The sequence below is a fragment of the Struthio camelus genome, chromosome 1 (genome assembly GCF_040807025.1).
Source record: "Struthio camelus isolate bStrCam1 chromosome 1, bStrCam1.hap1, whole genome shotgun sequence".
Classification (NCBI taxonomy): Eukaryota; Metazoa; Chordata; class Aves; order Struthioniformes; family Struthionidae; genus Struthio; species Struthio camelus.
In genome coordinates, this window is record NC_090942.1 from 204,172,372 (window position 1) to 204,196,152 (window position 23,781).

At 34.8% G+C, this 23,781-nt stretch overlaps 1 protein-coding gene across 5 annotated transcripts in view; it reads left to right on the forward strand.

Moving 5' to 3' along the window:
• PSPC1 (paraspeckle component 1) overlaps positions 1-23,781 on the forward strand; it is a 63,584-nt gene that overhangs the window by 14,424 nt on the left and 25,379 nt on the right. For 3 of the 5 annotated variants that reach the window (XR_011138701.1, XR_011138702.1, XM_068930291.1), the window contains exons 7-8: positions 17,224-17,281; positions 21,152-21,321. The exons of the other annotated variants lie outside the window; for them this stretch is intronic. Coding sequence is in view for 1 of the 3 variants with exons in the window: in XM_068930291.1 (XP_068786392.1) it covers positions 17,224-17,281; positions 21,152-21,321 (228 nt within the window). In the remaining 2 variants the exon portion in view is untranslated. The remainder of the gene's footprint in view (positions 1-17,223; positions 17,282-21,151; positions 21,322-23,781) is intronic. 5 annotated transcript variants of the gene reach the window in all.

A 23,781-nucleotide genomic window follows, 5' to 3' on the forward strand; every position in this document is an offset into this window, starting at 1 on the left:
CTACTCACTTCAGTGAGCTGTGGGGAAGGGAAGCTGGGGAGCCAGCCCAGAGGGATGGAATGGCAGGAGCTCTCAAATTCCATTGCTCTGTTACAGGATATCGATGGCCTATACCCTGCAGCTTGGGTGCTTGGAAAACTAGATAATGTTGGCTATAGCAGCTTTTACTGGTTTGCTTCTTGCAGCTGTCTGGAGTAAGGTTACTTAGGTTGCTTGAACTGCTTGCCACAGTTTGGCCATCCTGGGGCTTATCTACGCAGTTAAATTCCTAAGCCTGGGTGAGTAGACGGTGTTCACGCTGGTGTGCTGGACATGGCGAAAATGTAATGTAAGAGGGGAAGAGGTATGGTTCAAGTGGAAAGCACTTCAATCATTATGCAAAATTGTTGTGACTTCTATATGATGAAATTTTGGGGGGAAAAGTAAAGGTGGAAGATTTCAGAATGGTTTGGAAGCGTTTAAGTAGCTCTCCTACCAAGTTGCGTTATTGGAATTTTATGTTCATCTGTAACTCACAATACACTGCAAGAATATATAGATGCAGTTGTGTAGTGACGGCCCTACCAAAACTGGTATAAGGTATATATAGGAATATATAGTGTAGCTGCTATTGAATTTTTTAATGTCAAGTGAACTTGAAATGGCGTATCCAACAATTTAAATTATCTGTTCTCTCTAGTCTTCTCCAGGATTTTTAGTATTCTCGTCATGTGTTGACTTCTGTTTTACTTTTAATGTTTTCTGCACTTTAAAAGAGGAAGAATTAAAAATGGAAGTGATATATTTCTTCTTTTAGCAACAATTTCTAATAAAAGCAGCTCTGAAACTCTTAAGCATGGCATATAATTTAATAAGCATTCATTATGACATCTTTAGTTAACTACTTAAGTTGTGATGTGCAATTGGAAGTTTGACAACATCTCTGCATTTTGGAGCAGACTAGAAATGTAAACCATTTCTGGATGCATCTTAATTTTCAGTTCAGTGGAACTTTTTTTACACAATTAAAGTGTTTGATTCATTATTACTAATACTTTTTTACTGCAAAGCTTCCATCTGCCAGTTTTTCCTAGTCTTATATTACCATTGTACATACAGGGAAAGAAGTTACTTCTCCGTTTTAAAAGTTTAAACGTTGCCTCTCTAGTAAAACTCTGCTTTATGATACTAATGGATATTTTTTTTACCATGTGAGGACTTGGTATGATCTTAATTTTGGAAAGTCCCTGTAATGTTTTATACTCTTCTGCCAACCACATATGTAGAAAAAAATAATTTTTTCTAATACTTGTTTTTGTTTCTTAAAAGCTTTGAAAACTAAGCTTCCTTCACTTATATCCTATCCTTTTTTTTTTACTGTTCACTGTAAAAGGAGGACATAAATGGTAAGTGCAATGGCAACCAGAATCAGATTCCCAGGCTTCCAAGTTTAAGTTTCTTCCTGTATCTTTTTCTTAGCTTGTTAAAACTTGGATATTTTAGTATGATTTGAGAAATGTCATTCACATTTACAAAAAAAAAAAAAAAACCCAACAAAAAAAGCGCCTAGTAAACACACTTGAATCAGTTACTGGTTTTCTTGGTTTAGTTACAGTGGACAAAAATGTTTGCTGTATGAGGAATTTATTTTCCTGAAGCTGTTTTTGAAGATCCTGTTCATGGTGATGCTGCATATTCAAAACATTTGATTGTACTGATGCTAATCTAATGGGCAGACTAGTGAATGCCCGAACAATTTATTATGGTAATTGTGTGATCTCTGGTAGAGAATTGTCGCTGAACTTCATGTTGCTCAGAGTTTTCCCTTGTTTTCTGGAGTTAGTTGAAATCTGCTGGTATAGCTCAATATTCCAAGTTCCAAGTTAGCTTAGTGAGCAAGCTTTTTTCCTGTAATGTTTTGATAATGGTAATTTTACATACATATATTTTTTGCTGAAAGAGAAACTTACCGATAGTGATTCCAAGCAGTATTTTATCTATCAACGGCACAAGTATCTTTTTAACTGCAAGTATAATCCTCTTAAGTGCTAGTAGTATGTTAACTATTTAAACTGTACAGTGGTTAGTAGCCAATTGTGAATGGCTTACACAGATTTACAGTACTAATTTTGAATTAATCTTTATACCAAATCATTCATTCCAGTATATGGGAGTTATTTTTAATTCGTGTCAGTGACTTAGAGGAATGAAAAGTGAATGATTTGGATTTAGTGGTATTAACATTCTTTTAATTTGTCTCTAAAAGAAATCAAAATATGCAGGAATCGTTTTCTTGGAGTTTTATGATGCACAGATTTATTTCTGTAGTAACACTGTAAAATAGGTGGGTACTGTACTAAATTAAAATAATATAATTACTGTTATACAATATTGCCTTTGCAGTTCTTATTCATGGTTTAAAAAGGGGATGAGACTTTTGGTCCCTGTTTCTGGGGCCCCTCCCCCCCCCCCCCAAACACACACACTCTCCAAAATAATATTGTCCCCTTTTCCAAATGTAATTTGGACTCTGAGGAACTATTTCTTGATAGTTCATGAGTTTGCACTTGTGAATGATTTCTGTTCTTTCAAGTTAGACTATTTCTTAAACATATCTACGTTGCTTTTATCTCTTAATATTTTTAAAAGTTAAGTGTAGATGTCCGTTTTACTTGCTAAAATAAAGCTCCGGTGTTCAGTTATGTTGCGTAAGTATCAGCCTAAGATGGCAGCCGCTAAAGCATTGGAAATTGCTTGAACAGCAGAGATGGTAGTGAACTCAAAGCGGAAGCTGGAGGGCGGATAGGGGCATGAGGATTTAAAAAAATGAGACAAACCCAAAACAACACTGAAGCATTCATAGGTTCAGCGATACTAAAAACTTATTTGGAAGAAAAAAACCCAACTCTATCTTCATTCTACCTTTTTTTTTCTGCTCTTCTTTGGAGGAGAAGTTTATAAATGCAGCTTCCCCTTTCTTTACTATTTTGAGCCTACTGAGGCACATCTCATCTCTTACTTGTACATTCAAGTACCATGGGCTAAGTAGTAGACATCTTTTTTGAAAAGAGAAGAGAATCGCTTATATTTCCTTAGACTGCTGTAATCCAGTGATTTGTTTTTGCACTTCCTGACTCTAGCTGAATAGAACTGTCTTTTAGACTTCTGATTCTATTACGCTCCAAAAGCCCCAGTTATATAAGAACTTCGAGTTCTCAGTGAATGCACTCTTCTTTCTTGTCTTATTCAAAGCAGTTAAGGAAATTTTCCAGTAATAAATTCATTAATTAAAAATCTCCAAAGATCTTTTCAAATTTGACCTGTTTTCCACTACTGATAACTTTTGGTTATTTTCTTTATCCTGACAGCCTAGTGCACTTCATGTGGCTGATTGCAGTGTAATCTCTGAGGTTGTATGAATGTAGCTAGTCTGTGTTCCTTAACAAACTCCTGTAAAGTTAAACAAGCTGCCTGATAAAACCTCTTTTGAAGAGTTTGGGAAAGATGAATTGCCTCCCTATTGCAATCTAGCATATATGTTTGTGGAAAAAATAAGTAGTTAATGTTTGACACCTTAAAAGACTTCTTAAGGTAAAAGCAGCTTGGAGAAAGGCAATTCATTAAATGCAGAACTAAAAAAACCCCTGTTTTCCTGCAGTGTGTTCACTTCAGTGATCAAGCTTCTTCCTATTCATAAAGCAACATAGATTAGGAGATTGTATATAGGCAGTCTGTGTTTTTGTGTGTTGTCTTGGTTTTGGCAGTAGCATTATTTTTTATTTTTGCAAATTGCAGTGATGCCTATTGTTAGGCAGATGCTTAAATCTTGGTCTTGCATTTCCTTTGTGCCCCAAACAGCATTTGAAACACTAAAGTTGGTGTCTTGGAGAAGAATTATAATGCCTTAACAGGCTTTAAAATATTCCCGTTATATTTTCAGAAGCTAAATAAAATAATTTTGAGACTTGGAAGCATAATAAAGGCCAGAAATAACTCAGCTGTCATATATGCTTTTAGTATAAAAAGACACTGCATGAAAATTATCTTTAACCGTCTTTGTATAGAATATTGTGCGATGTATACATTTTGCATACCAAAGCTATTTGTGAAGTCAGATAACTTTTTGGATATAATCAGCATTTGTGTTATGACCATTTTAAGATGGTTCATAATTGACTTCTTAGATTGTTTTGATTGTATGAAGGATGGTATAAAGGTAATTTTTCAGTAAAGGAGCAAATATCGTTACAGCGTTACCTTCATTTGTAACTTTCCGTTTCAGCGTGTGTGAACTGTGAATAGTTAGCGTAAAGGATTACAGCTTTCCTTAATTTAAGCCCTAATGTAGATATTTAGGAGACACTGTAAAATTTTGATCTTTTAACTCTGTTGCAATCAAATTTTAATGTCTGTACAAACGGCTTCGGAACTTACTGTGGTTTCTTTATATGAAATTGCAAACAGGATAAGTAACTGCTTGTAAATAATTTTTGTGTCCTTCGATGTGTTGCAAGATTTGCATAAATCTCTAGTATGAATTCAAGTGTTGTGGTACTACGCATTCCCAGATTTGTTCTGTTTCACAATAATTGATTCTAGCACCTGTTTTTTAGATTGTCTGGTTTTGTTGATAAATTAACTTTCTTTCAGTAAAACTGATGAGTCAAGAAACGATAAGAATATGCTTCTGAAGATATTTCACATGCAATGGCAAAATTGCCATCAGCTCTTGGCAGCCTTAGTAGTTTCATGAGGCCTCAGATATAGGGGATGCCATTTTTGTTGACTTATTTATGGAAAGACTTCAGGTGCATTTGATGTGCTTGTTTATAGAGTACTGCATTTGTTTACTTAGTTTGTCCTGCTTTACTGATTTTATAGATGCAAATGAAAGTTTGTTCCCTCTTAAAAAGCAGATTTAATATAACTGTAGTTCCTTTCCGTAGTTTAATGTAACTTCTGAATGTTGTTATAGCTGACAAGCTAAAAATGAGCCACCTAACTTTAATCAAACTTCCACAGATGCCAAGTTGTTAATTTTTTTCCCCCTCTTTTCTGACAAGTAAGAATGAGGCTTCTATAAATAAATGAGAAAGCTTTTGTTAAATAACTGTTTTGTTGATAAATGCTCTACATATTTTAAAGAAGCTAAAATTAATACTTGCCCTAATCATTTTCATTTTCTTTTCCTCAGCTACTGGAATTAAGTTTTGACTTGGAGTTTGTACATGTATTTACCCAGGCTAAGAAGAGATTTAACTTTTGAGTCCTAGATGTCTGCTTGGTACCTATTTTGGACTCATCCACCTGTCTGAATCCTGAGATCTTACTTGGTAGCACTGAGAGTTGCAGCCAAGATAAGCTCCTGTACTTAGAAATTGTTACCTTTCTTCAAAGTGTCCTGGTCTTTAAAAAAAAAAAAAAAAAGATAAAACACTCAAGGAGTGATAAGTGAGTCCATAGACAGTATTTTTTTTGATGTGAAGAATCCTGTCAATGGATCTGTTTGAATTAGTGTGAGGAGATCTTATTTTTAGATCTGATTTCTTTCTCCGAAGATGCAATGCCTTCTAAGTAGTTTTGTCTGTCTTGGTGTGAACTGTAAGCTTCTGGCCTTTTGATCAGTCTCTAATGCTCTACACCAGTAGCTTGAAGTATGAAATTTTTAACAGTGGACATGCGGTAAACTCTGGGACCTAGAAATGAGTCTACCTTAATGAGGTGGTCTGGCGTTTGATACCAAGCTCAGTGCTATTCCTTGATTAAAATATTGAAAGTTTTTTCTCTTGAATCTTTGACAAGCCTCATTTGTGTAATGCTGTAGATGTCAAGTAGACTTATCTGAGTACCAGGACTGCTACTTGTTTTGGGTTATTAAATCCTCCATGAGAATATGGTATTTAATTCTGATAGGTCTGTCTCCCACTGAGTGTTTTGTTAGGTATCATTTTAATTTTTCAGGGTTTTCATGATATTAGCTTAATTAGCTTCTTTTAACAAGCAGTGTTATTTGCAGAGCGGGGGAAGTATTTGAGACAACTTTCTGTACTGCTTTTTTTGTAACTGTTCACATGGGGAGCTTGGTGGATGGAAACTCCTCTTTAAAGTTTTATAGGAGTGAACTGAATTCATTAAAGGTTAAAAGTTTTTTCAACTGTTAAGATTTCCTGCAGTGGCTAATGGCTCATTAATTTGTGTGAGATGAAGGTGTGATTTATATTACCATGCCTAGATCTCACTGCTTTTACTAGTGTAACTGAATGCAGTTGTGTTGATTATTCTGTTAATGGCAAATCCTAGGGCTGTTAGCTGGTAAGCATCCCTTCTAAATGTTTTCATACAAAAATATCTACTGACAAAGACAATCTAAGGTCAAAATTATGTTCTTCAAGCTTTGTTTCTCTTCTGTATGGAATGTTGAAGTTTTTATAAAAAATTTGCTCGTTTGAATTACTTCCTCGTTCCCCCTCCTCCTTTGTTAGTATCTGAATTATTTAATATTTGCTTATCTTTATGTGAACTTGCATGTTTTTTTTAGGTAAGAATCAGTAAGTCTTGTTTGTTCCTGTTGCAGTCTAATTCCCACTGTGTCCCTAACATGATTCTGACCTTTGGGTCTGTAGCACCTGTATAAAAAAAAGTTTTTGTTGTTAAATATCTTTTGCTGGAAGCAGACACTGTAGCTTAAGAGTTCCTGTATGTGGGCTTGAAACAAGGGTTTTAACTAGAAAGCAGTGCTTTTCTTATTCCATTTGGATTTGTTCAAATGACCAGCTGCTTAAAGCTTTGGTTTAAAAATACTAAAATTTGCTTCATGCATTGCCTTTTATATTTGAATACAACGGTTCTGATTCAGAAAAAATTAGGGACTTTCTTCATTCAAGACTACTTAATCTCCCTCCTGTGTCATAGTGAATGGCTTCCAGGTGGTTTAGTAGTGCTGACTGGAAAGCTATGGAGCAATGAGAGGGAGTGTCATTTTCATGCCAGGAAGTTTCATTGGTGCTCCTTTGTGTATGTTCTGCATTTATAAGTGCTGTGTGTTTGGACTGGCCAGAATTGTGTTAGGGAAGTACCTAAGCATTGAACTTAAACATTCTGAACTTAAACAGCATTGGTGACTTGTGTGCAAAAGACTGGATATATTTATGTTAGAAGTTTCTTCTACAGGATCTTTTTGTAGTGGTGAGAATGTACCTTCCTCTTCGTTTGAAAGTTTGGCTTTCAGTTCCGTTTTGGCAAACACCTGCGTGTTCTAACCACTTGGTAACTCAGGTCAGTTACAGAATAGCAACTACAATTGCATTTAATATTTTTCAGTTGTTACAATTTAATAACTATATATAGAATTTTCTTGGTAGTGAAAAATGTTAATTTAAGAGAATCTAGAAAATAATCATATTTCGTTTACTGTCATTATAAGTAGTGCTGCTGTTAGAGCAATTTAAGTTGATGTAGCAAGGTTGTTGTATTTGATGTGCCATTGAAGAAATGGTTGCATTTTTACATAAACGCAGACCTTACGATAAGCCTTCTTTGGCTTCCAAGTAAATGTTCATGTCTTGTCCACTTCATCTCATACTTGATTGTGAAGTTGAAGATAACGCTTTTTGAAACATCTAATGTTCATTTTGTTAGTTTGAATATTTACTTCGGCTTGTTTCATGTGCAAAAAAAGCTATATGTGCCAAATCTAAAATGTTACATTGCTTTCTAATGCCCAATTTTTAGTTAAGTATTTTACGATGTTACTTCTGCGTGATAGCCGGTACAGTTAGCTTGTTTGTTACCGGTTAGATAGCCCTTCAGCTCTACACCCACCGAGGGGTGAATTGTGGAGCGTATCTTAAATGAAATCATTTGGAACTTGTTCTTGTGAAAGTACGTGGATGCTTCCGCGAATGTAACATTTCTCCTTTGGTATTTAAGTATTCTCATGCCATTCCTTTAGCTAAAGTAAAAGCAGAATGACTCTAAGATGAGCTTCCACATAAAATCCTCTAGTATGCTTCCAAAAATGAGAATATATTGTGAATGTAGTGTGAATAGAGTGTGAACTTTGAAGATATGGTGGACATTGCTTTGAGAAAATAGTTTTACAGGTAAGTAAACAGTACAGTGCCTGAAATTGATTTTTCAGTTGATTGAAAAAATACATACATTATGTTCAGCTACTGAGCTGCATTTAACTTGTGTTTTTTCATTACTGTCATTCATAAAATGAAGCTAATACGGAACAGGAAAAGTGTTTTCAAATTTTGGTTCTGTGGATCTTGAACAGATCTTGACTCCTGGTGAGCCAAGTTCATTGACAGAATGTTTTAGTGAGGAAGTGACTATCAAGAGTTATTGTATATATTTCTTATTTAAATTTTAAATGATTTGCATATTTGTGAAGCTGTTCATCTCTTCTAAGCATCTCTGTCCCCTGAAAAGTTTTAAGTATTTCCAAATTCTGTCATAAAACTTTGCTTCTCCAGTGTTTAATCTTCATTGTGAGTGATAGTCAATAAGATCGAGGGGAAGTTTTGACTAGATTAAATACCTCTCTTGATTGCTATCAAATAGTCAATAATGGTGGGGTCTGAAAAAAATTCTTTCCTTGTAAAAGAAGCTACTCTGAGGGAGCACTTGATCTGCATAGCCATAGACAGCAAAGGGAGTTGGCAAGGTTTTTTTTTTTTTTTTTTAAACTGAGCAGATGAGATGATGATGATTGATTACAGCATGAAAGTAAAATGTTAGAATTTTATTCTTAGCTGCTGTTGTTAATATGCAGTGGTTTGAAGCCAGATTTTGCCATCGGTATACATTAATTTTTTGGCTGGTGGATAATGTTTTCTGCAGGTTGTGAGAAAATGGAAAAACTACAGTTAATTCACCTTTTTATTGAGTTTTATTCTGTGGTACTTTATACGAAGGGAAGTGAGAAGTGGTGAGAAAACCTCAGAAATTAATAATATCTTGAGGCAGTACTTTAAACAGTATTTCTCAAAATGCAGAGAAGCATCAATTAACTACAAGACTAAAATTAATTTTGCAGAAAAGACAAATTTCAGTAGGGAACAAAGTTCTATATTCAACAGAGTAGACTCTACCATAAATCTTTGCTAATCTTACGCTCTTTTCTACTGTAGCAGTTTTATAGATTGTCATTTGAATTTTTGGCCCATAATAAAGTGTTCTCAAAGTATGAGTTTTGTGTATAATGAAGCTGTAATAGCTATGAAATTTTTTTTCGTCTTTCTGTATAGGTGTATCTCACAGAATTAGGCTTTCCTCTTACCTGATACAAAGTCTAAAGAAAGCACATAAGCTTTTGCAGTAAAAATGAATTTTTTGTTTTTATTCAAGTTGTTGAGACTTCCGATTTTTCTGTCGAAGATTGCAGTTGTCAGGCTTTGTTTCTGAGGTCACTAGAAAAAAACTTTTAGAAAAGTCTGTTATAGGCATATAGACAACTTCTGTAGTAGTAATGACCACTTTTTAATATTGGAGATGAATGTTACTGCATGCTGACCTGTGACTGAATTCTTAATTGTCTCCCTGATAAAATTTCACAAGTGCCTTTTCGTGAATGTCTTTAAAAAAAAAAAAAAAAAAAAAAAAAGCTTTATATTACTACTTTCTTTCTGGCTTGGATAGTTAAGCATTCTGTTCGCTTGCTCTGAGATAAAGAACAGTGATGACTGTCCATGTTTTTTTCTGTTTTGAAGTTAACTTGTCTTCTCTAGTTTATTTGCCATATTTCATATACTTCAGAGAGGTGACTGTATTCTGCTTCTCACAAGGTAGCAGTGAGAACATTTCTCCATTACGTAACAATGCGGGTATTTTGGTCTGTTTACATAATCTAGTTTCTAACCCTTCTTTAATCTCTAAGCTAAAATTTTGAAAAGATCACTTGTTGACAATTAGTTGAGTGAAGAGGTACTGTCAGTGAATTATTACAAATAAGTTTCATGCTAAGATACTAGCTGTTTTCAGTTGACTCTTGAAAGAGTTTCATCCAGCTCTTAAGTCATCTTCTTGCATCAGTTTTTTTCTACAAGATTCTTCAATTTTCTGTGCTCTGATTGTGATTCAGTAGCTGAAAAACACTTCCAAACTAACTGGGATAAGCCCAGTATGCCCAAAATATGGAATTCGATTCCAGAGTAGCAGTAGTCTTTGGGAGCCTTGACTGTCATGAAAAACAAATTATTTCCTCTTTCTCTGATGGTATTTTAGTCCACACTTTTGTGTAAATAAACTGTACCTCTGATCTAGTTTTACGTTTTGATTGTGAAAAATATATATACAAAAAATTTATATACATCTGCTAAGATGTTATAAGGTTGCTCTTTTACAGAATAAACGCGAATGTTTTGACTTTAAAAAGAAATAAGAGAAAGAGGGACATGTGAAATACAAGTAAAAATGTGATTGAGCTAATGGTTCTTATGCGTTACAAAGAAGATGTAAGAACGTGTGGACTAGTGTCTCTTATAAACAGAAGTTGTATTTGGAAGGTATGAAATTTAATTTTTCTTGGCCAAGACACAAGAACAGCAAGTATGCTATATTAATAAATTCAGCTGTCCTGTGTTGGATTAGATTTTGAGGACAATTTGAAAAATTTTAAAAGTTGTATGAAAACTAGTCTTTAAAAAAAGCCTTCAGCAGTATCTTTGAGGCAATAGCAATAGAAGGATTCTTCATTCTTGAATGTTTCCAGTACTTGTAATCAGATTGCATTATAATAAGACTTTCACCGCGATAGATGACTAACTTTGAGTGTTAACATGTACTTGTGACTCTCAAGTATTTGATTAATGAAGTTGTACAATTGAGTAGGGTCCTATCCATTTTCTTAATTTTGTATAAAATGAACTAGTGTATGTTACAAGGCATGTTAAGACTGACATTTTAAATACAATACTGTGTTAGTTGTCTTGCACGTTACCAACTTAAACTTAAAACTTTCCTTTGCAATAATATTCACAAGCTCAAAAGTTTCTAATACTTATGCATTGGCTTTACGATACAGTCTGTATATGCTTTTAAGGAATAAATTCAGCTTAAAGAAGAGTTAGTTTTTGGCCTATGCTAACTCCTTTCGGTTTCTCTAAGGGGTTTAGATGCTGAGGTCTTCTCTTGGCAACAGAGGGCTCTGCAAAAGGTATAGAAGGGAAGTAAGGGAAGGTCCTACGAACGCTGAAGACCTTTCTTAACGTTACCCAAACAAAAAGCAAAGGACAAAGACATGCAACGTGGAAGTTTTTCACAAATTAAAGCTTAGTAGGGGAATAAACTGTATAAATGCTTGGTTTAAACAAGTAATTCTTGTACCTTTTTTTTGTTCATTCATTTTTAAAGACATTTCCCAATTTTAATAATCACATTACTTTAGAGTATTATTGAAATTATGGGATTATTTAAGAAATGCACAGAATTAGTAATAAAAATTTTTTCCATAAGGGAAATCATAATTTTTGGTCGACAACTGTAATTACCATTGTAACTACCATTAGGAATGCTTTTCCAATAAATGCTAAAAGTGTATGTATGTATACATACACAAATGTGCATATATATATATATATATTTATATGTAAAAATGTATTGGAATATATATCTGTGCCTATTTCATGTAATGTATATTGCTGTTCTTTGAGTCTTGCAATATTGGTATTTTTAGCAGTGTAACTTAATCAGCGAGTCAGCTTCATCAGTTCTGTTCATGACCTGAATCATCAAGGAGGAAATTGGCTTAAACTATCTTCTCTAGCCTTATTGGAATGTCTTTCTTAAAGACCAAGTCCTGTTGACAACTTATTAAACCTAATGAAAATTCTTGTCATAATATTTGCTCTGTGAAAATAGGACTAAATAGCCTCACATATATTTTAGCAGTTGCTTAGTTTAATGTGTTTGCCCACTAAATTTTGTGTGATACAGGAGAACTCCTTTTTTTGAACTGCTCCTGCATGGGAACCGTCATTTGGTTCACAGACTGTAGAGTAGTTTAGGTTGGAAGGACTTTCAGGAGTCATCCAGTACAACTCTTTTAACTTGAAGAGGGTCTAACTGTAGCTCAGGTTACTCAGGGAGATGTGTGGAAATCTTGTATTTTGAAATTAGATCAGTATTTTTCATTTACAGTTATTTAAAGTTACTACCTCTGGGATAATTGGAACTATTTTTGGTTACTGTAACTTCAGAGATTTTACATACAGGTCCTGATCTGTGAGTAAAAGCTGAAGGTGAAAGGTAAGAAGGGGAAGGAGAAGGCTTTTTTACTTCAACTCCTAACTGGCAGCTTAACTTTTAATGAGCTAGTCATTGGAGTGAACTGGTAGAAATTCTGAGGAAAACATGCATAGTATATACTCACAAATATCCCATATATTCTATTTTTGGGTGCCCAGCGAGTGATTTTTAACGGCTTCAATGATTAATGTCTTTAAAATGTAGCCCTCTTTCAGTTAACTACAATTCTGTGTAAATCAGTAGCTGATAGTTGCCATTCTGTTCTGTCAGTCCATGATGGAAGGGAAAAATTTATGATTGCAGAAAACTATGCCAGAATTACTTCCTGGAAAGACGTTTGGAAATAGTTCTTCTTACTTGGAAGAACTTAATGACGTAAGCCAGACTTAGAAGAAAACAATACATTCGAGTAAGAGGTACAGAAATGTCTTACCTATTTTGTCAAATGTGAAGTTTGCCAGAGAGCAAGTTCAGATTCCACCTAATGAGAACAGGTAAGAAAATCAGTAGTATGAGTTAATATTTTGTGGTGAACACAACTGTGATAACTGTGTAGTTATTTATGAAGTTGCTGATTTTTGATGTGCAAATATGGCTGATATGGGAAATATGTTTTAATGAGGTTTTTTTGGATGCTGTATCTTATTTTGGTCACCATGTTTTAGATGAAAGGTGAGTGGCTAATTTCACATGAATCAGAAATTGCATTTCTTGGCCACAGACACTTGAAGGGCACTATATCATCTGTCTTCTGATATCAACAGATATTTCCGTTGGTATCTTTTTCATGTGCTAAGTTATCCAATGATAAATATTCCATTTCATATAAATCTTTTGACAGTTTTGTTACAATGAAAACTGTGTTATTTGGAGACAAGGTTTTAAATTTCTTTAGACTGCTTAAATTACAAGGCATGTTCCCAGGAAAAAAAGTAATGTCAGTTCGTCAAAACAGTGTCAGTAATCTCGGTTAAAAGAGGTGGTCAGTTTTGTCACTACTTCTGTTTTCATTTTCAATGTGAGAGGAATGGCGTCTGATGAAAGCTCTCCTGTATCTCATCCAGGTTCCTTTTCAAAACTGATAAATTTCATGATGTTATGGAAAGTGGATTTAAGAACGTACTGATATCTTTCAAAGATTAGAAGAATCATCCTAGCAGTTTTCTGTTTACCTAGACTATTGATATCAATGGTGATTGAAATGTAAGAGCATTGCTGTGCATGGTATATACTGAATGCTCAAGAAATCTCATATACAATGCTTGTAGAAGGGCAGAATCTATGATATATTAAATATAGAATATATATGTAATTTGAAAACAGGGAATGCTCAATATTTCCATGCAGATCTAGTTTCTACCGTTGACATTAAAAGGAATTGAGAATGTGAGGAAATCTCACTTATTTTTAATACTGCACCTAAAATAACTAGCAAGTACAGTGCCGTAGTTGCATTTCGGTCAGATTTTCTAAAAGCAAATTATTCATGTAAATACAACCGTTTTGAGGTTTGTTGGTATTACTGAGTTCTAAAGTCTATTATTAGAATCATGCAAAAGAAGTCGCAGGAAATTTGTGTTTTGCATTGTGTGAAGAGTTGTCCTTTGACAATAGTGTTTGCTTTCCTGTGATCCCGTTGTCCTTTCTAGGATTTTCCTGAAGTTTATATTACACTTTACTACACACCCTTTGTCTTTCATGGTCTACTTTTCCCCCTGTAATTGTATATCATCCGTTTTTCTTGTTCTCTTCCAGTTTGAGTCCTTTTACCAGATACTGTGTGACTTCAGAGGTTCTTAACTGCCTCCATACCTATTTCTCTAGTAACAGTTTAACCCTCCTCTCTCTAGCTACTCAGTTTTAACTCCTTGTTATGAGTACTTATGGGTGGCTTCAGGAGAAGGGTTGAAGCAGGCCACTACTCAAAAGAAGAATGGGCTAGTGAGAAAAGAAGCCCTGAGATGATCCATGTCTCATTGTTATGCTCTACAAAGAGTTTGAGTATCAAAGAACAGAGCTTTCAGGTGGGCTAGAATATCAACCAGCTGTGACTCGGCTGCTTCGTCATAACTGCTTATTGATATTCCCTTCTTTTTGATATTTTAGACATGCCGTAGAATGGTGGACTTAACTGCAGTAACTTGTTCATACACACATAGTAAAAAGTCGTCTAGGTCATGATCTGTCTGGGTTAGGACTGAGTTTTTGTCACCACCTGGGCTCCTTCGAATACGAAATTCTGTAAATGATCTTATCTAAATATATTTTTACAGTTACTGTGTCAAGTGTTTAATTACGTTCATGATGCATGCTGTCAGTTGACATTTGAAGCTGAGTATTTCCTCTGATAGGGGATTTATCTTATATGTGTTAATTCACTGTTAAGTTTATAGATGAAGAACTTCCCCATGCCGAAAATTCATCAGGATCCTCTTCCTATTGCTCCAATTTGTAGCAGAGTAATAGTTTTCGGTAGGTGTGTTGACAGATTAATAGACGGCAGAGATCATAAGTGACTTCAGTGGATCTTCAGTCTAAAGCTCAAGTGTTTTTTACATGGTAATAAGTCAACCCCAAAGTTAAAGATACAAAGTGGCAAATACTTACTTGGAGCTTTTTTGTTACAAAGATTAAACTAGCCAAAAAAAAAAAAAAAATTCTGCAGCCCTCCATCCCGCTCACTTCCCTTTTACCTCCCATTTGTTGTACTCAGTGTTAATTGAAGACTTGTAGCATTTCTGGCAAACTGAGAAATTAAGGGTGTATTAAAGCTTCTGTCCTTCACAAAGAAAACTAGTTAAAATTCTAGTAATTAGCTACTTCTGTAGCTCTGTATTTAATATTCTTGTCTAACTGGTTTCGTACTTGGCAGTGCCTTGTATAGCACACTTCACGTAAAGTACTGTACGGTGGAATCCGAGATACTTAAATTCTTGTGTTGTGTGTTGCAAGAATTGGGAGTGTCCCAAACTAGATTATGGGCAGTAATTCAAAGTCCGATACGTTCAGCTGTAGCTAAAGAGTATCCCATGTCTGTTTATGGCTTCTCTGAGGTAATTTGTTTATACACACACAAACGCTTGCACATCCACACGATGGATGTAAATAGCCATGGTATCGTTCTACCACGTTTGGCTAAGGATTGGTATTAGAGATGAAATACCACATTTTTTCCTTCTAATCTCCTCACGTCAGGGCTGATGTATAATAGACTGACATCAACAAAGTTGTATACTAATTTTTGTGACGAGCTGGTATCAATTTGTGGATCTGATTGCCCCTTACGAGGATACTGATACTACTTAAATGCTAGTAGACATTGCTCTGAAAGGTTTGACAAAGTTGCATGGTTCTGTGGGTTATGAAGGTTTAAGGTGGGTTGTAGGATCAGAAGAGGAGGTCCTTAAAACGTTCATAAATTGGCTTTCGCAGCTGGACCTTAAAAGCTGCCTCTGGCTTTTAGTTACGAGCCTAACTTTTCTTCTCTTCATTAAATGGCATTTCATATGAAATGGTGTTTAATCATTATTCTTATATTAAATACATTTACTGGGATAATATGATTTACCAGAAACAAACCAATTGACCCGAGAACTTTTTTCATATACGTTATGACAGTTTCCTATACCAGGACATTTTTACAAAACTGTTGACTCTCTTCTGTCAAATACTGATGATTGCCGCTTTAAATGTGCGAAGGTAGAAGACTCAGATTTGTCATCCAAAACACGACTGAATGAAAAAGGACCTTTTTGAAACTGTAGAAATACTATGTATGCATTTTGACGTGATTAATATTTCAGTTTAAAATTTGCTTTTTGCAAGACTGATTCAGTTGCTCAGGATAACGGAATTTGTTTCAAAGGGCATCTCAATTAATACTCTTAAATCGTAAGTGGAATGATTTTCAGAAAAGCAGGTAATATTTTTTTCTTTTCATGTATGGTTATTGTCAAGATGCATGTGAGTGCACTTGAGGGTGGAATATACTTTGGCCTTCTTGCAGAAGATTTTTAATGAAGAAAAATGTTACTTATTTTTGGTATAAATTTGATTCATTTTTCATTTTGAACTGTAAAATTTGTTCTGTCGTACTCTTGATGTAAATAGCAATATTAAAATCATCTGGAATTTTAGTTTTCTGTGATAGGTGTACTTTGTTCTCCCCTAAGTGATATTTGCCACTCTGGTACTACCTTTAGTTTTGAGTATTGTTTCGTTGCAGGGCGTGGTTCACGATCAGTGACATCAGAAATTTTTTTTTCTGGTGGCTGATTGAGAATCAGTTGAATCTGGATCAGTTTGGCATGTCATTGTATTTGTCTGTTTAGCATAAATGCATGTTACATGGTTACATGCATGTTACATAATGCATTTTTATGCTAGCTGCAAGAAGATGGTCGATATCTGATCTGGCATAACAATAGCATGGTATAAGCGATTCATCAAAAAATGTACCACCACTGAGTTAACAGTCACAATTATTTGAACAAAGTTGAACTGTCAGATTGGGTTCATATGCCATAGTAATCAACAGAAGCATTTTTGAGACATAAAACCAGATTGACTGTATTATTGAACCACGGCCATTAGGCAACATGGTAATAAGATCTCTTTCTTTACGCTTTAATACGTAAATATACTGCTTTTTATTAATGAAAATACTGAGTGAAGGTGGATTTATGTGCAGTTGATCACATTACTATTTGGAGACTTTAGACAGCTGCATCTGATAAATGGAACTTGTGATTGATATTATCTTCCTTTAGCATTGTGCGAAAATGCACAACATTGAACTTGCTACTGCATTCCATTTTATAAAACCAGGGGAATATATATAACTTTATTCCTTATACAGTTTTGTGATCAGTGGAAACATTTAAAATTTTTAAACATTTAAAATTTTTAAAACTTTTTATTTTCGTGGAGTAAATGGGAATGTGTAAGTTCTGAGAATGCTAGGTTGACCATGAAAACTATGTTTACTTTCAGAGAGAACAGGAAATGAGAATGGGTGATATGGGTCCTCGTGGAGCAATAAACATGGGAGGTAGGGATCTGAAGGAAAAAGGCTTCTGTAATTTAAAATTTCGTTTCTTTGGGACTGTACATGTTACTCATGGGTACTATTCATCTGTGACAAGTACTGATTAAAAGGAATAAAGAGTTTTGTATTAGGAAATACAAAATCTCACCCATTTTGCTTCCAAACAGCTTTTTGTTTGTTTTTTTCCCCCAGGGAGTATCGTTGTATTTTATTTTTAGTATACATGGGAGGAAGAAATGCACAAGTTAGAAGTAAAAAGGCAAGAAGGAGGATACTCTTCAATTTATCTGATAGAAGACTACTTTCTTTTTGTTTAAGAAGTGTTCAGGGTTATTTTGGGGGGCTACCTGATCAGAAGAAGCGAGACTGTAATTGCATGCAGTGAAATGATTTAGAACTTAAAATAGGTCAGTTTTTGTTGACATACTCAACAAAAGATTAATGAATAACGGGATTGGTATTTTAGTTTATTGCAAGTCTGTACTTGTGACTATTCTCAGTTCACTTTTGTGATTTATCGTATTGTCACTGCTAAAAACTGTTACTGCAAAGTCTCAAAAAGTACGTTCTTAATAATTAGCACTTGCTGCATATATTCAGACTGAAACAATTAGTATTTTTTTGTTTAACCAGAATATCTGCTTTTAAACAAAACTAAACGTGGAATATTTCTTAAAAAACAATCTTATTAAACAGTGTTAGCTGTCAAAATAAGTCATTAGGAAGCTTCCTAATACTTACAAAAGAACTTGCAGACTTAAGACAAGTTAGTATCATTCTTGTGTATTATAAATTTGAACGTATATACAAAGTTTATTAAATGTTATGGCTTAACTTATACATTAATGTATTTGTTCTGTCCAGGTTTTGAATGCCTTACTCGCTTTGATGCGTTCACCAACAGCAACACATTTACAAATGTGTAGAACTGAATTATTTTTCTTTTGGAAAATATTTTTAAAAGCTTTAAAAATCACTTTAAAGGAAGACGTTGTGAAGGTCACATAATCTAGAAATGATATTCTGAAGCATACATTTTGACTGATAATTTTTACTTTATAGTTTTATTTTTGCCTATTGTTTTCATGCCTTCTACTTGAAAGTTCCATTTAATTGGGAAACTTTTAAAATATATTGTGAAAACTTCTAATGCTAATTTTCCAGATCTACAACATACGCTTTTTGCATATGGATTTTAAACCTTTCTAAACGCCTGTGTACGCATAGCAGTCAGTTCACAGCCCTTCACTTTTCTTACTAGTTTTTAATGCTTAATATTTACGTCCATTGTAGTCTTGTTTTATAAGGCTTCAGATATGACTTTTTTGGTTTAAACTTATTAACAGTGACTGCTTTTAGAAATAAATGTGCAATTCCAAAAGAACTTACAGTAACAGCTAATTGCCTTTTTAAAAGGGGAAAATATCATAGCAAGTAGGTAAAGATGTGCTTTTTCCACAGCATACAAATTTTAGGTTACTTTGCTGTAGAGTTTTTTTTTTTTTTTTTAAAGCCCAATAGAAAGCACTGATGTAACAGTAGACCTTTAAACAGTAATCCTTTAATTGTTTGCCCTAATGTATCTTTCTCTCTTACTATTGCTATTGGAACTGTAACTTTATTTTTAACTGGCCTTTACACGTGCTACTTGCAACTTTTATCTGGGACAGTGGGGAACTGGGTTGTCTTCAGTAGTTGAAGAATCTTCATGATAGGGTTATTGGAAAGCAAGGCGCACCTTTGTGCTGCATTTAAGTAGTGTAGAGTTGACTTGTGCAAAAGCACTCACCTGTACGTTGTTTGCAGCAAGCAAGTTCTGAAAGGATACATGAGCCACATGATAGCTTTTGACTGGATCTGCAGTGCTGGGTCCAGCTAATAAGCCTTTCTGTAACGTAGAGAAGAATGACTTTATGGGAATTCTCTCCTTTGAGGATTGACTGTGGCTTATTACCAGCTGTGCCAGACCTTGACGTGTGCAACTTGGGTATTTAGAGAGCATGCAACTTTGTCATGGTTAAAGGGTAATTGTACATTAATTGCATGTGGCCAGCTTGGGCTATGCCAAGTTTAATTAGTGCCCTGGTAAGCATGCTATAGATAGTAGAGCATGGAGTGGTTTTAGTTAATTGCAGCACCAGCACTGAGCACTGGCATCATGATAGTCGTGCTGGGTATCTTTAGCCTCTGAAAACAAAGGTCGCTTATGTTGGCAGTTCTGTACTCCTCTTCCTTTCCTTCCATATTTAGTCCTTAAATGGATGGCACTAAAAACTAGTTCTATGGCATACTCAGCAGTAGTTTTCTCTTGGATTGCAGAACCTGCTTCTACCTGCTCCATGAACTAATCTGGCTTATGGGTATGTAAGAAGCGCATACAAAGGCCTTAACTCTGGCGCAGTGGTGTAGGGAGAGGTCTTGGAGAAGCATCTTGGGGCCAAACTCGGACGAGTTTTGCTTTTTGAAAACCATAGGGCTTTTCCATCTCTAATATAGTTGTGAAACACCTGACGCATGCCACTGTGGTTGCATGAATTATTTTTGCTAGACAACTTGCATTTGGCACTAATGTAGATGATCAGGCCAAAGTCTCCAATTTTAGCAGCAATATCTTGGGTGTAGTGATTCACTGACTGCTGTGATACTTGTGCTCAGTCCAGGTTATAAAGATGGATTTTTGCATACATGCAGATGGTCAAAGAACTGTATTTGGGCTAAATGACCTGCTTACAATGATGCTTGTTTTTATATTTGCTACTGGAAAAGTTGTTATGATGAGGGGTTGATTTTTGGAATGGAGAAGATGAATAAGTTTTAGTCTGGCAATGTATCTGTTATTTCTTGATTGGGCTCAGGTGTTGCCATGACTTAAAACATGGGCTAGTTTCCAAAGGCACACTTTCTTCTGTTACCAAATTTTGGATGCACACTCTTCTTTGAATAGAATGGATTATCAATGTGGAAAAACAGTGCATCACCACCAGTCTTAAGGTTGATGAAATCTTACAATAGCAGACATTAATATGATTTATATAATCAGATCTCTTCTTTTATGGCAACATTATAAAGCATTACAAGTGCAATTTTACTTACCTGTTGAGTGTATTAGTGGGTACTGGCGGAGTGATGTTTCCTGGCAGAAACATGTTTCGCTGTTAAATATTGTAGCTAAATGATCTCTTCAAAGGATGTTTTTGAATTTTTTTTTTACCTCCTACTGTGAATCATAATTTTGGAGGAGGCTATGTTCCTTTTTCAAATGCCATTTTCAATGATACAAAACCTTTCCTTAATCTTCTGATATTTTTACTATAATAAATCAGATGTAAATGCTAGATTTCTTTCTGCCCTGTTACAAATCATGTAAAGTTGAGTAGTGCCACTCTTTGCTATTGCTTTTAGACATTAGACTAATATCCTGTAACACAGTATACACCTAACATTAGTATTGGAGGAACAGTTCTTGAAAATGTGTTCTTAATATGATGTTATAGTCTTGAAAGAGACAGGTTGCCTTTATAGCTATCAGTTATTGCAAGTTCAACTCAAGTTTTTTCTAATTTGTGATGTGTACAGTATATATTTATTGGATGAATGTTTACATTCCTGTGCAAAAAACAATAGAGCTATATTTAGCTGCAAAATTCATGATTCTCAAATAGAGAAGGCAGATTATATAATGCAAAATAAAGGGGTTAATGAATCTGTTTAAAAGCAGATGATTGAGATAAATGTACAGTCTCAAAGAACAGAATTTTTCATATTTCAAGTGTTGGAAGTCTTGTACATTTGGCTTTTTAAATGCTGTAAATTGTTTGTTTATTCTTGTAAAATTCAGATAGGACAGCTCTAAGTATAGATTGTTTTGCATAGATGCGTTTAGCCCAGCACCTGCTGGTAACCAAGGCCCTCCTCCAATGATGGGTATGAATATGAACAACAGAGGAACTTTACCTGGCCCTGCAATGGGTCCTGGTCCTTCCATGGGACCAGAAGGAGCTGCAAATATGGGAACACCAATGATGCCAGATAATGGAGCAGTGGTAACGTATCACAAATTTAATTACTTTGAATAGCTGTCATGTTTCATGGCACATGTTTGTTACCAAAGATATTTTCACACTTAGTAAGGGTGTGTTGTGTATTTTGAGTCTGTTAAATGTAATTGGTAAGACTTGCTTGTTCACGGAAATTGTTTACAACACAGAAGGGAAATCTTTGTTTTATGTTAGAAGAAAATTGTGAAAATCCTACCCCCTCAGGAACGGGGGGTGAGTTCTTTGGTCAGTAACCAGACTCTTTAAACTGAGAGTGGAAGGTACAATGATTCTGGTGAAATTTTGTATGTATTATTTGTTGTGAAAAACTGTTACTGATGCAAGGAAATCACTTCTGTGAAATGTAGAAAGAACGATATACCAGAGTAACCTGTAAATTGAGGTATTCACTTTTTTTCCTCTTTTGTGAAATTAAATTGTGTATATTAGCCTGTTTTTCTAATAATCAGATGATCAGTTGGATGTTGGAAACTGTGTAGTGTGAAGATATCTTTGTGTAAACTACCAATTTTTTAAAGTGATTTTAGTGTTCATGTTTTTTCTTTCTAGCTGTGCATTGAACACACCAGTAGAGATTGTGACAGTAATTACACCCCTTAAGAGAATAAGTATGCCAACAACTGTTAGGGATAATGGCTATATCAACATAAGAAAAACAATATTGCCTGGTTGTCAAGGGCAAGTAGGAATATGCTGTTGACATTTGGAACTTATTTATCAAGAGCAGATATGCTATTGGTCTGCAGTCAAAGCGCTAGCTATTTTCACTCTATTCTCATAGCCATTCATTTTTCCTATCTGTAATGTCTTATGTAGAGAAACAACTATGTCATTTTTTAATACCTGATTTTTACATGTTCTCAGTATTCTTGTGTAATAGATATCTGAGATGTTCTGGTGATAGAGTGATATAAAGGAGTATGTGGTGTAAACGGTGATTCCATTATAGTTTTACTGGAACCACTGTAGCATTGTATAGATTACATTTCTTTTGTATACCCTTCTCAAAAGAAGAAAGAACAGAATCAGTCAGTGACTGAGTGGCCCATATTATGAAGTGTTGGTAAAATCCTTTGTTCCTTGGAGGAAACTGAGATTTTGGTTGAGTGCAAAATATATGCTGAATCTGGTCTTTATCGGTTAGAAGAGAGGATCTCACCTCACATCATAGGAACCAGCTCGTTTTATCAGTTGAATCATTTCTCCCAAAGGGGCTGGGGAAGAAGTACTGTTGTCAGAGATGCTTTTTGCTAGAAACTGTTGTGTTACTGCATTGTGTCACTTCTGAACCTGCCCCTTCTCCTCCCCAAGATATTTCTTGTTAAGTTTTTTTTCTACTTAGAAAAAGAAATAATAGGGAAAATTGCTGGTGCAGTTTTACAAGACTGAAGGTTGGAGAACTTTATTTTGATGTTCTCACGTCCCCTCTGGAACATTCTCGTGTGAATAGTTATGAGGAAAGAACATGGGATCTTACATCTCAAACTGTTGTTTTTCTACAAAAAGTCATTTCAGGTATGGAAACACAGGAAACGTACTGACGTTTCAAATGGCTGGATAGAGTGATAAGCATGTCCAAAAAGACCACAAATAATTCGACTTGCATTTTCTTCCTGCGTGTCACTGAAGGACAAATTGAATAGATGCTTTTTTTCATTTTGCACTTTCAAGGTTTTGAATTTGAGGAGGGCAGGCCTCTAGAGAAAGGCATGCCCTTCTTGTATTTTTGCTGTTTTTGGAAAGATACCGTTAAATCCTTTGAGGACTCTCCTAAAATGCTATTGAACTAAATTTTTGTTTCTGTTGAGAGAAAATAGACAACAGGAGTTATAGTCAGTGAAGAAATGTAGTTTTCTTTCTCTCTCTCTCTCTCTCTCTCTCTCTCTCTCTCTCTTTTTGTTTTTATATTGGATATTCTCTTGCATTTCTTCTTAGTGTTACTTTTATTTTTGCTATTAGAATATGGTCCTGCCACTGCTATCTTTTGAGATGCAAAGTGTCTTTGAATTTAACATTTTGAAAAATTACTTTTTTCATACTTTATTGTAGATAGTTATTGACTGCTGTTTTCTTTTTGGGGGGGAGAGAGAGAGGTCCTTGGTGAAAATAGTTGTCCTTTGCCCAGATGTTAAACTGAAAATTTATAGGAGTATGTAATTAGCTATTTATTGAAATTTGTTCATATCTGTTGCTAGCAAGCTGGCATGAGCTGGACAATTCTTAGCTGTCCACAGTGCTGCAGTTTTTAAGGTAGTTTGGGGCAATAGTAGATCTTTATGCTGCTGCTGCAGTATCTGTTTTAAAACAATACATTTCTCTAGACAATGTTAACATTTTAATGATATGTATATTAAACACTCATGGTCTAAATTGCATATAATTATTTCTATATAGATGTAATAAAATGCTGCTTTAAAAAAATACATATTATATGTGTATATATAT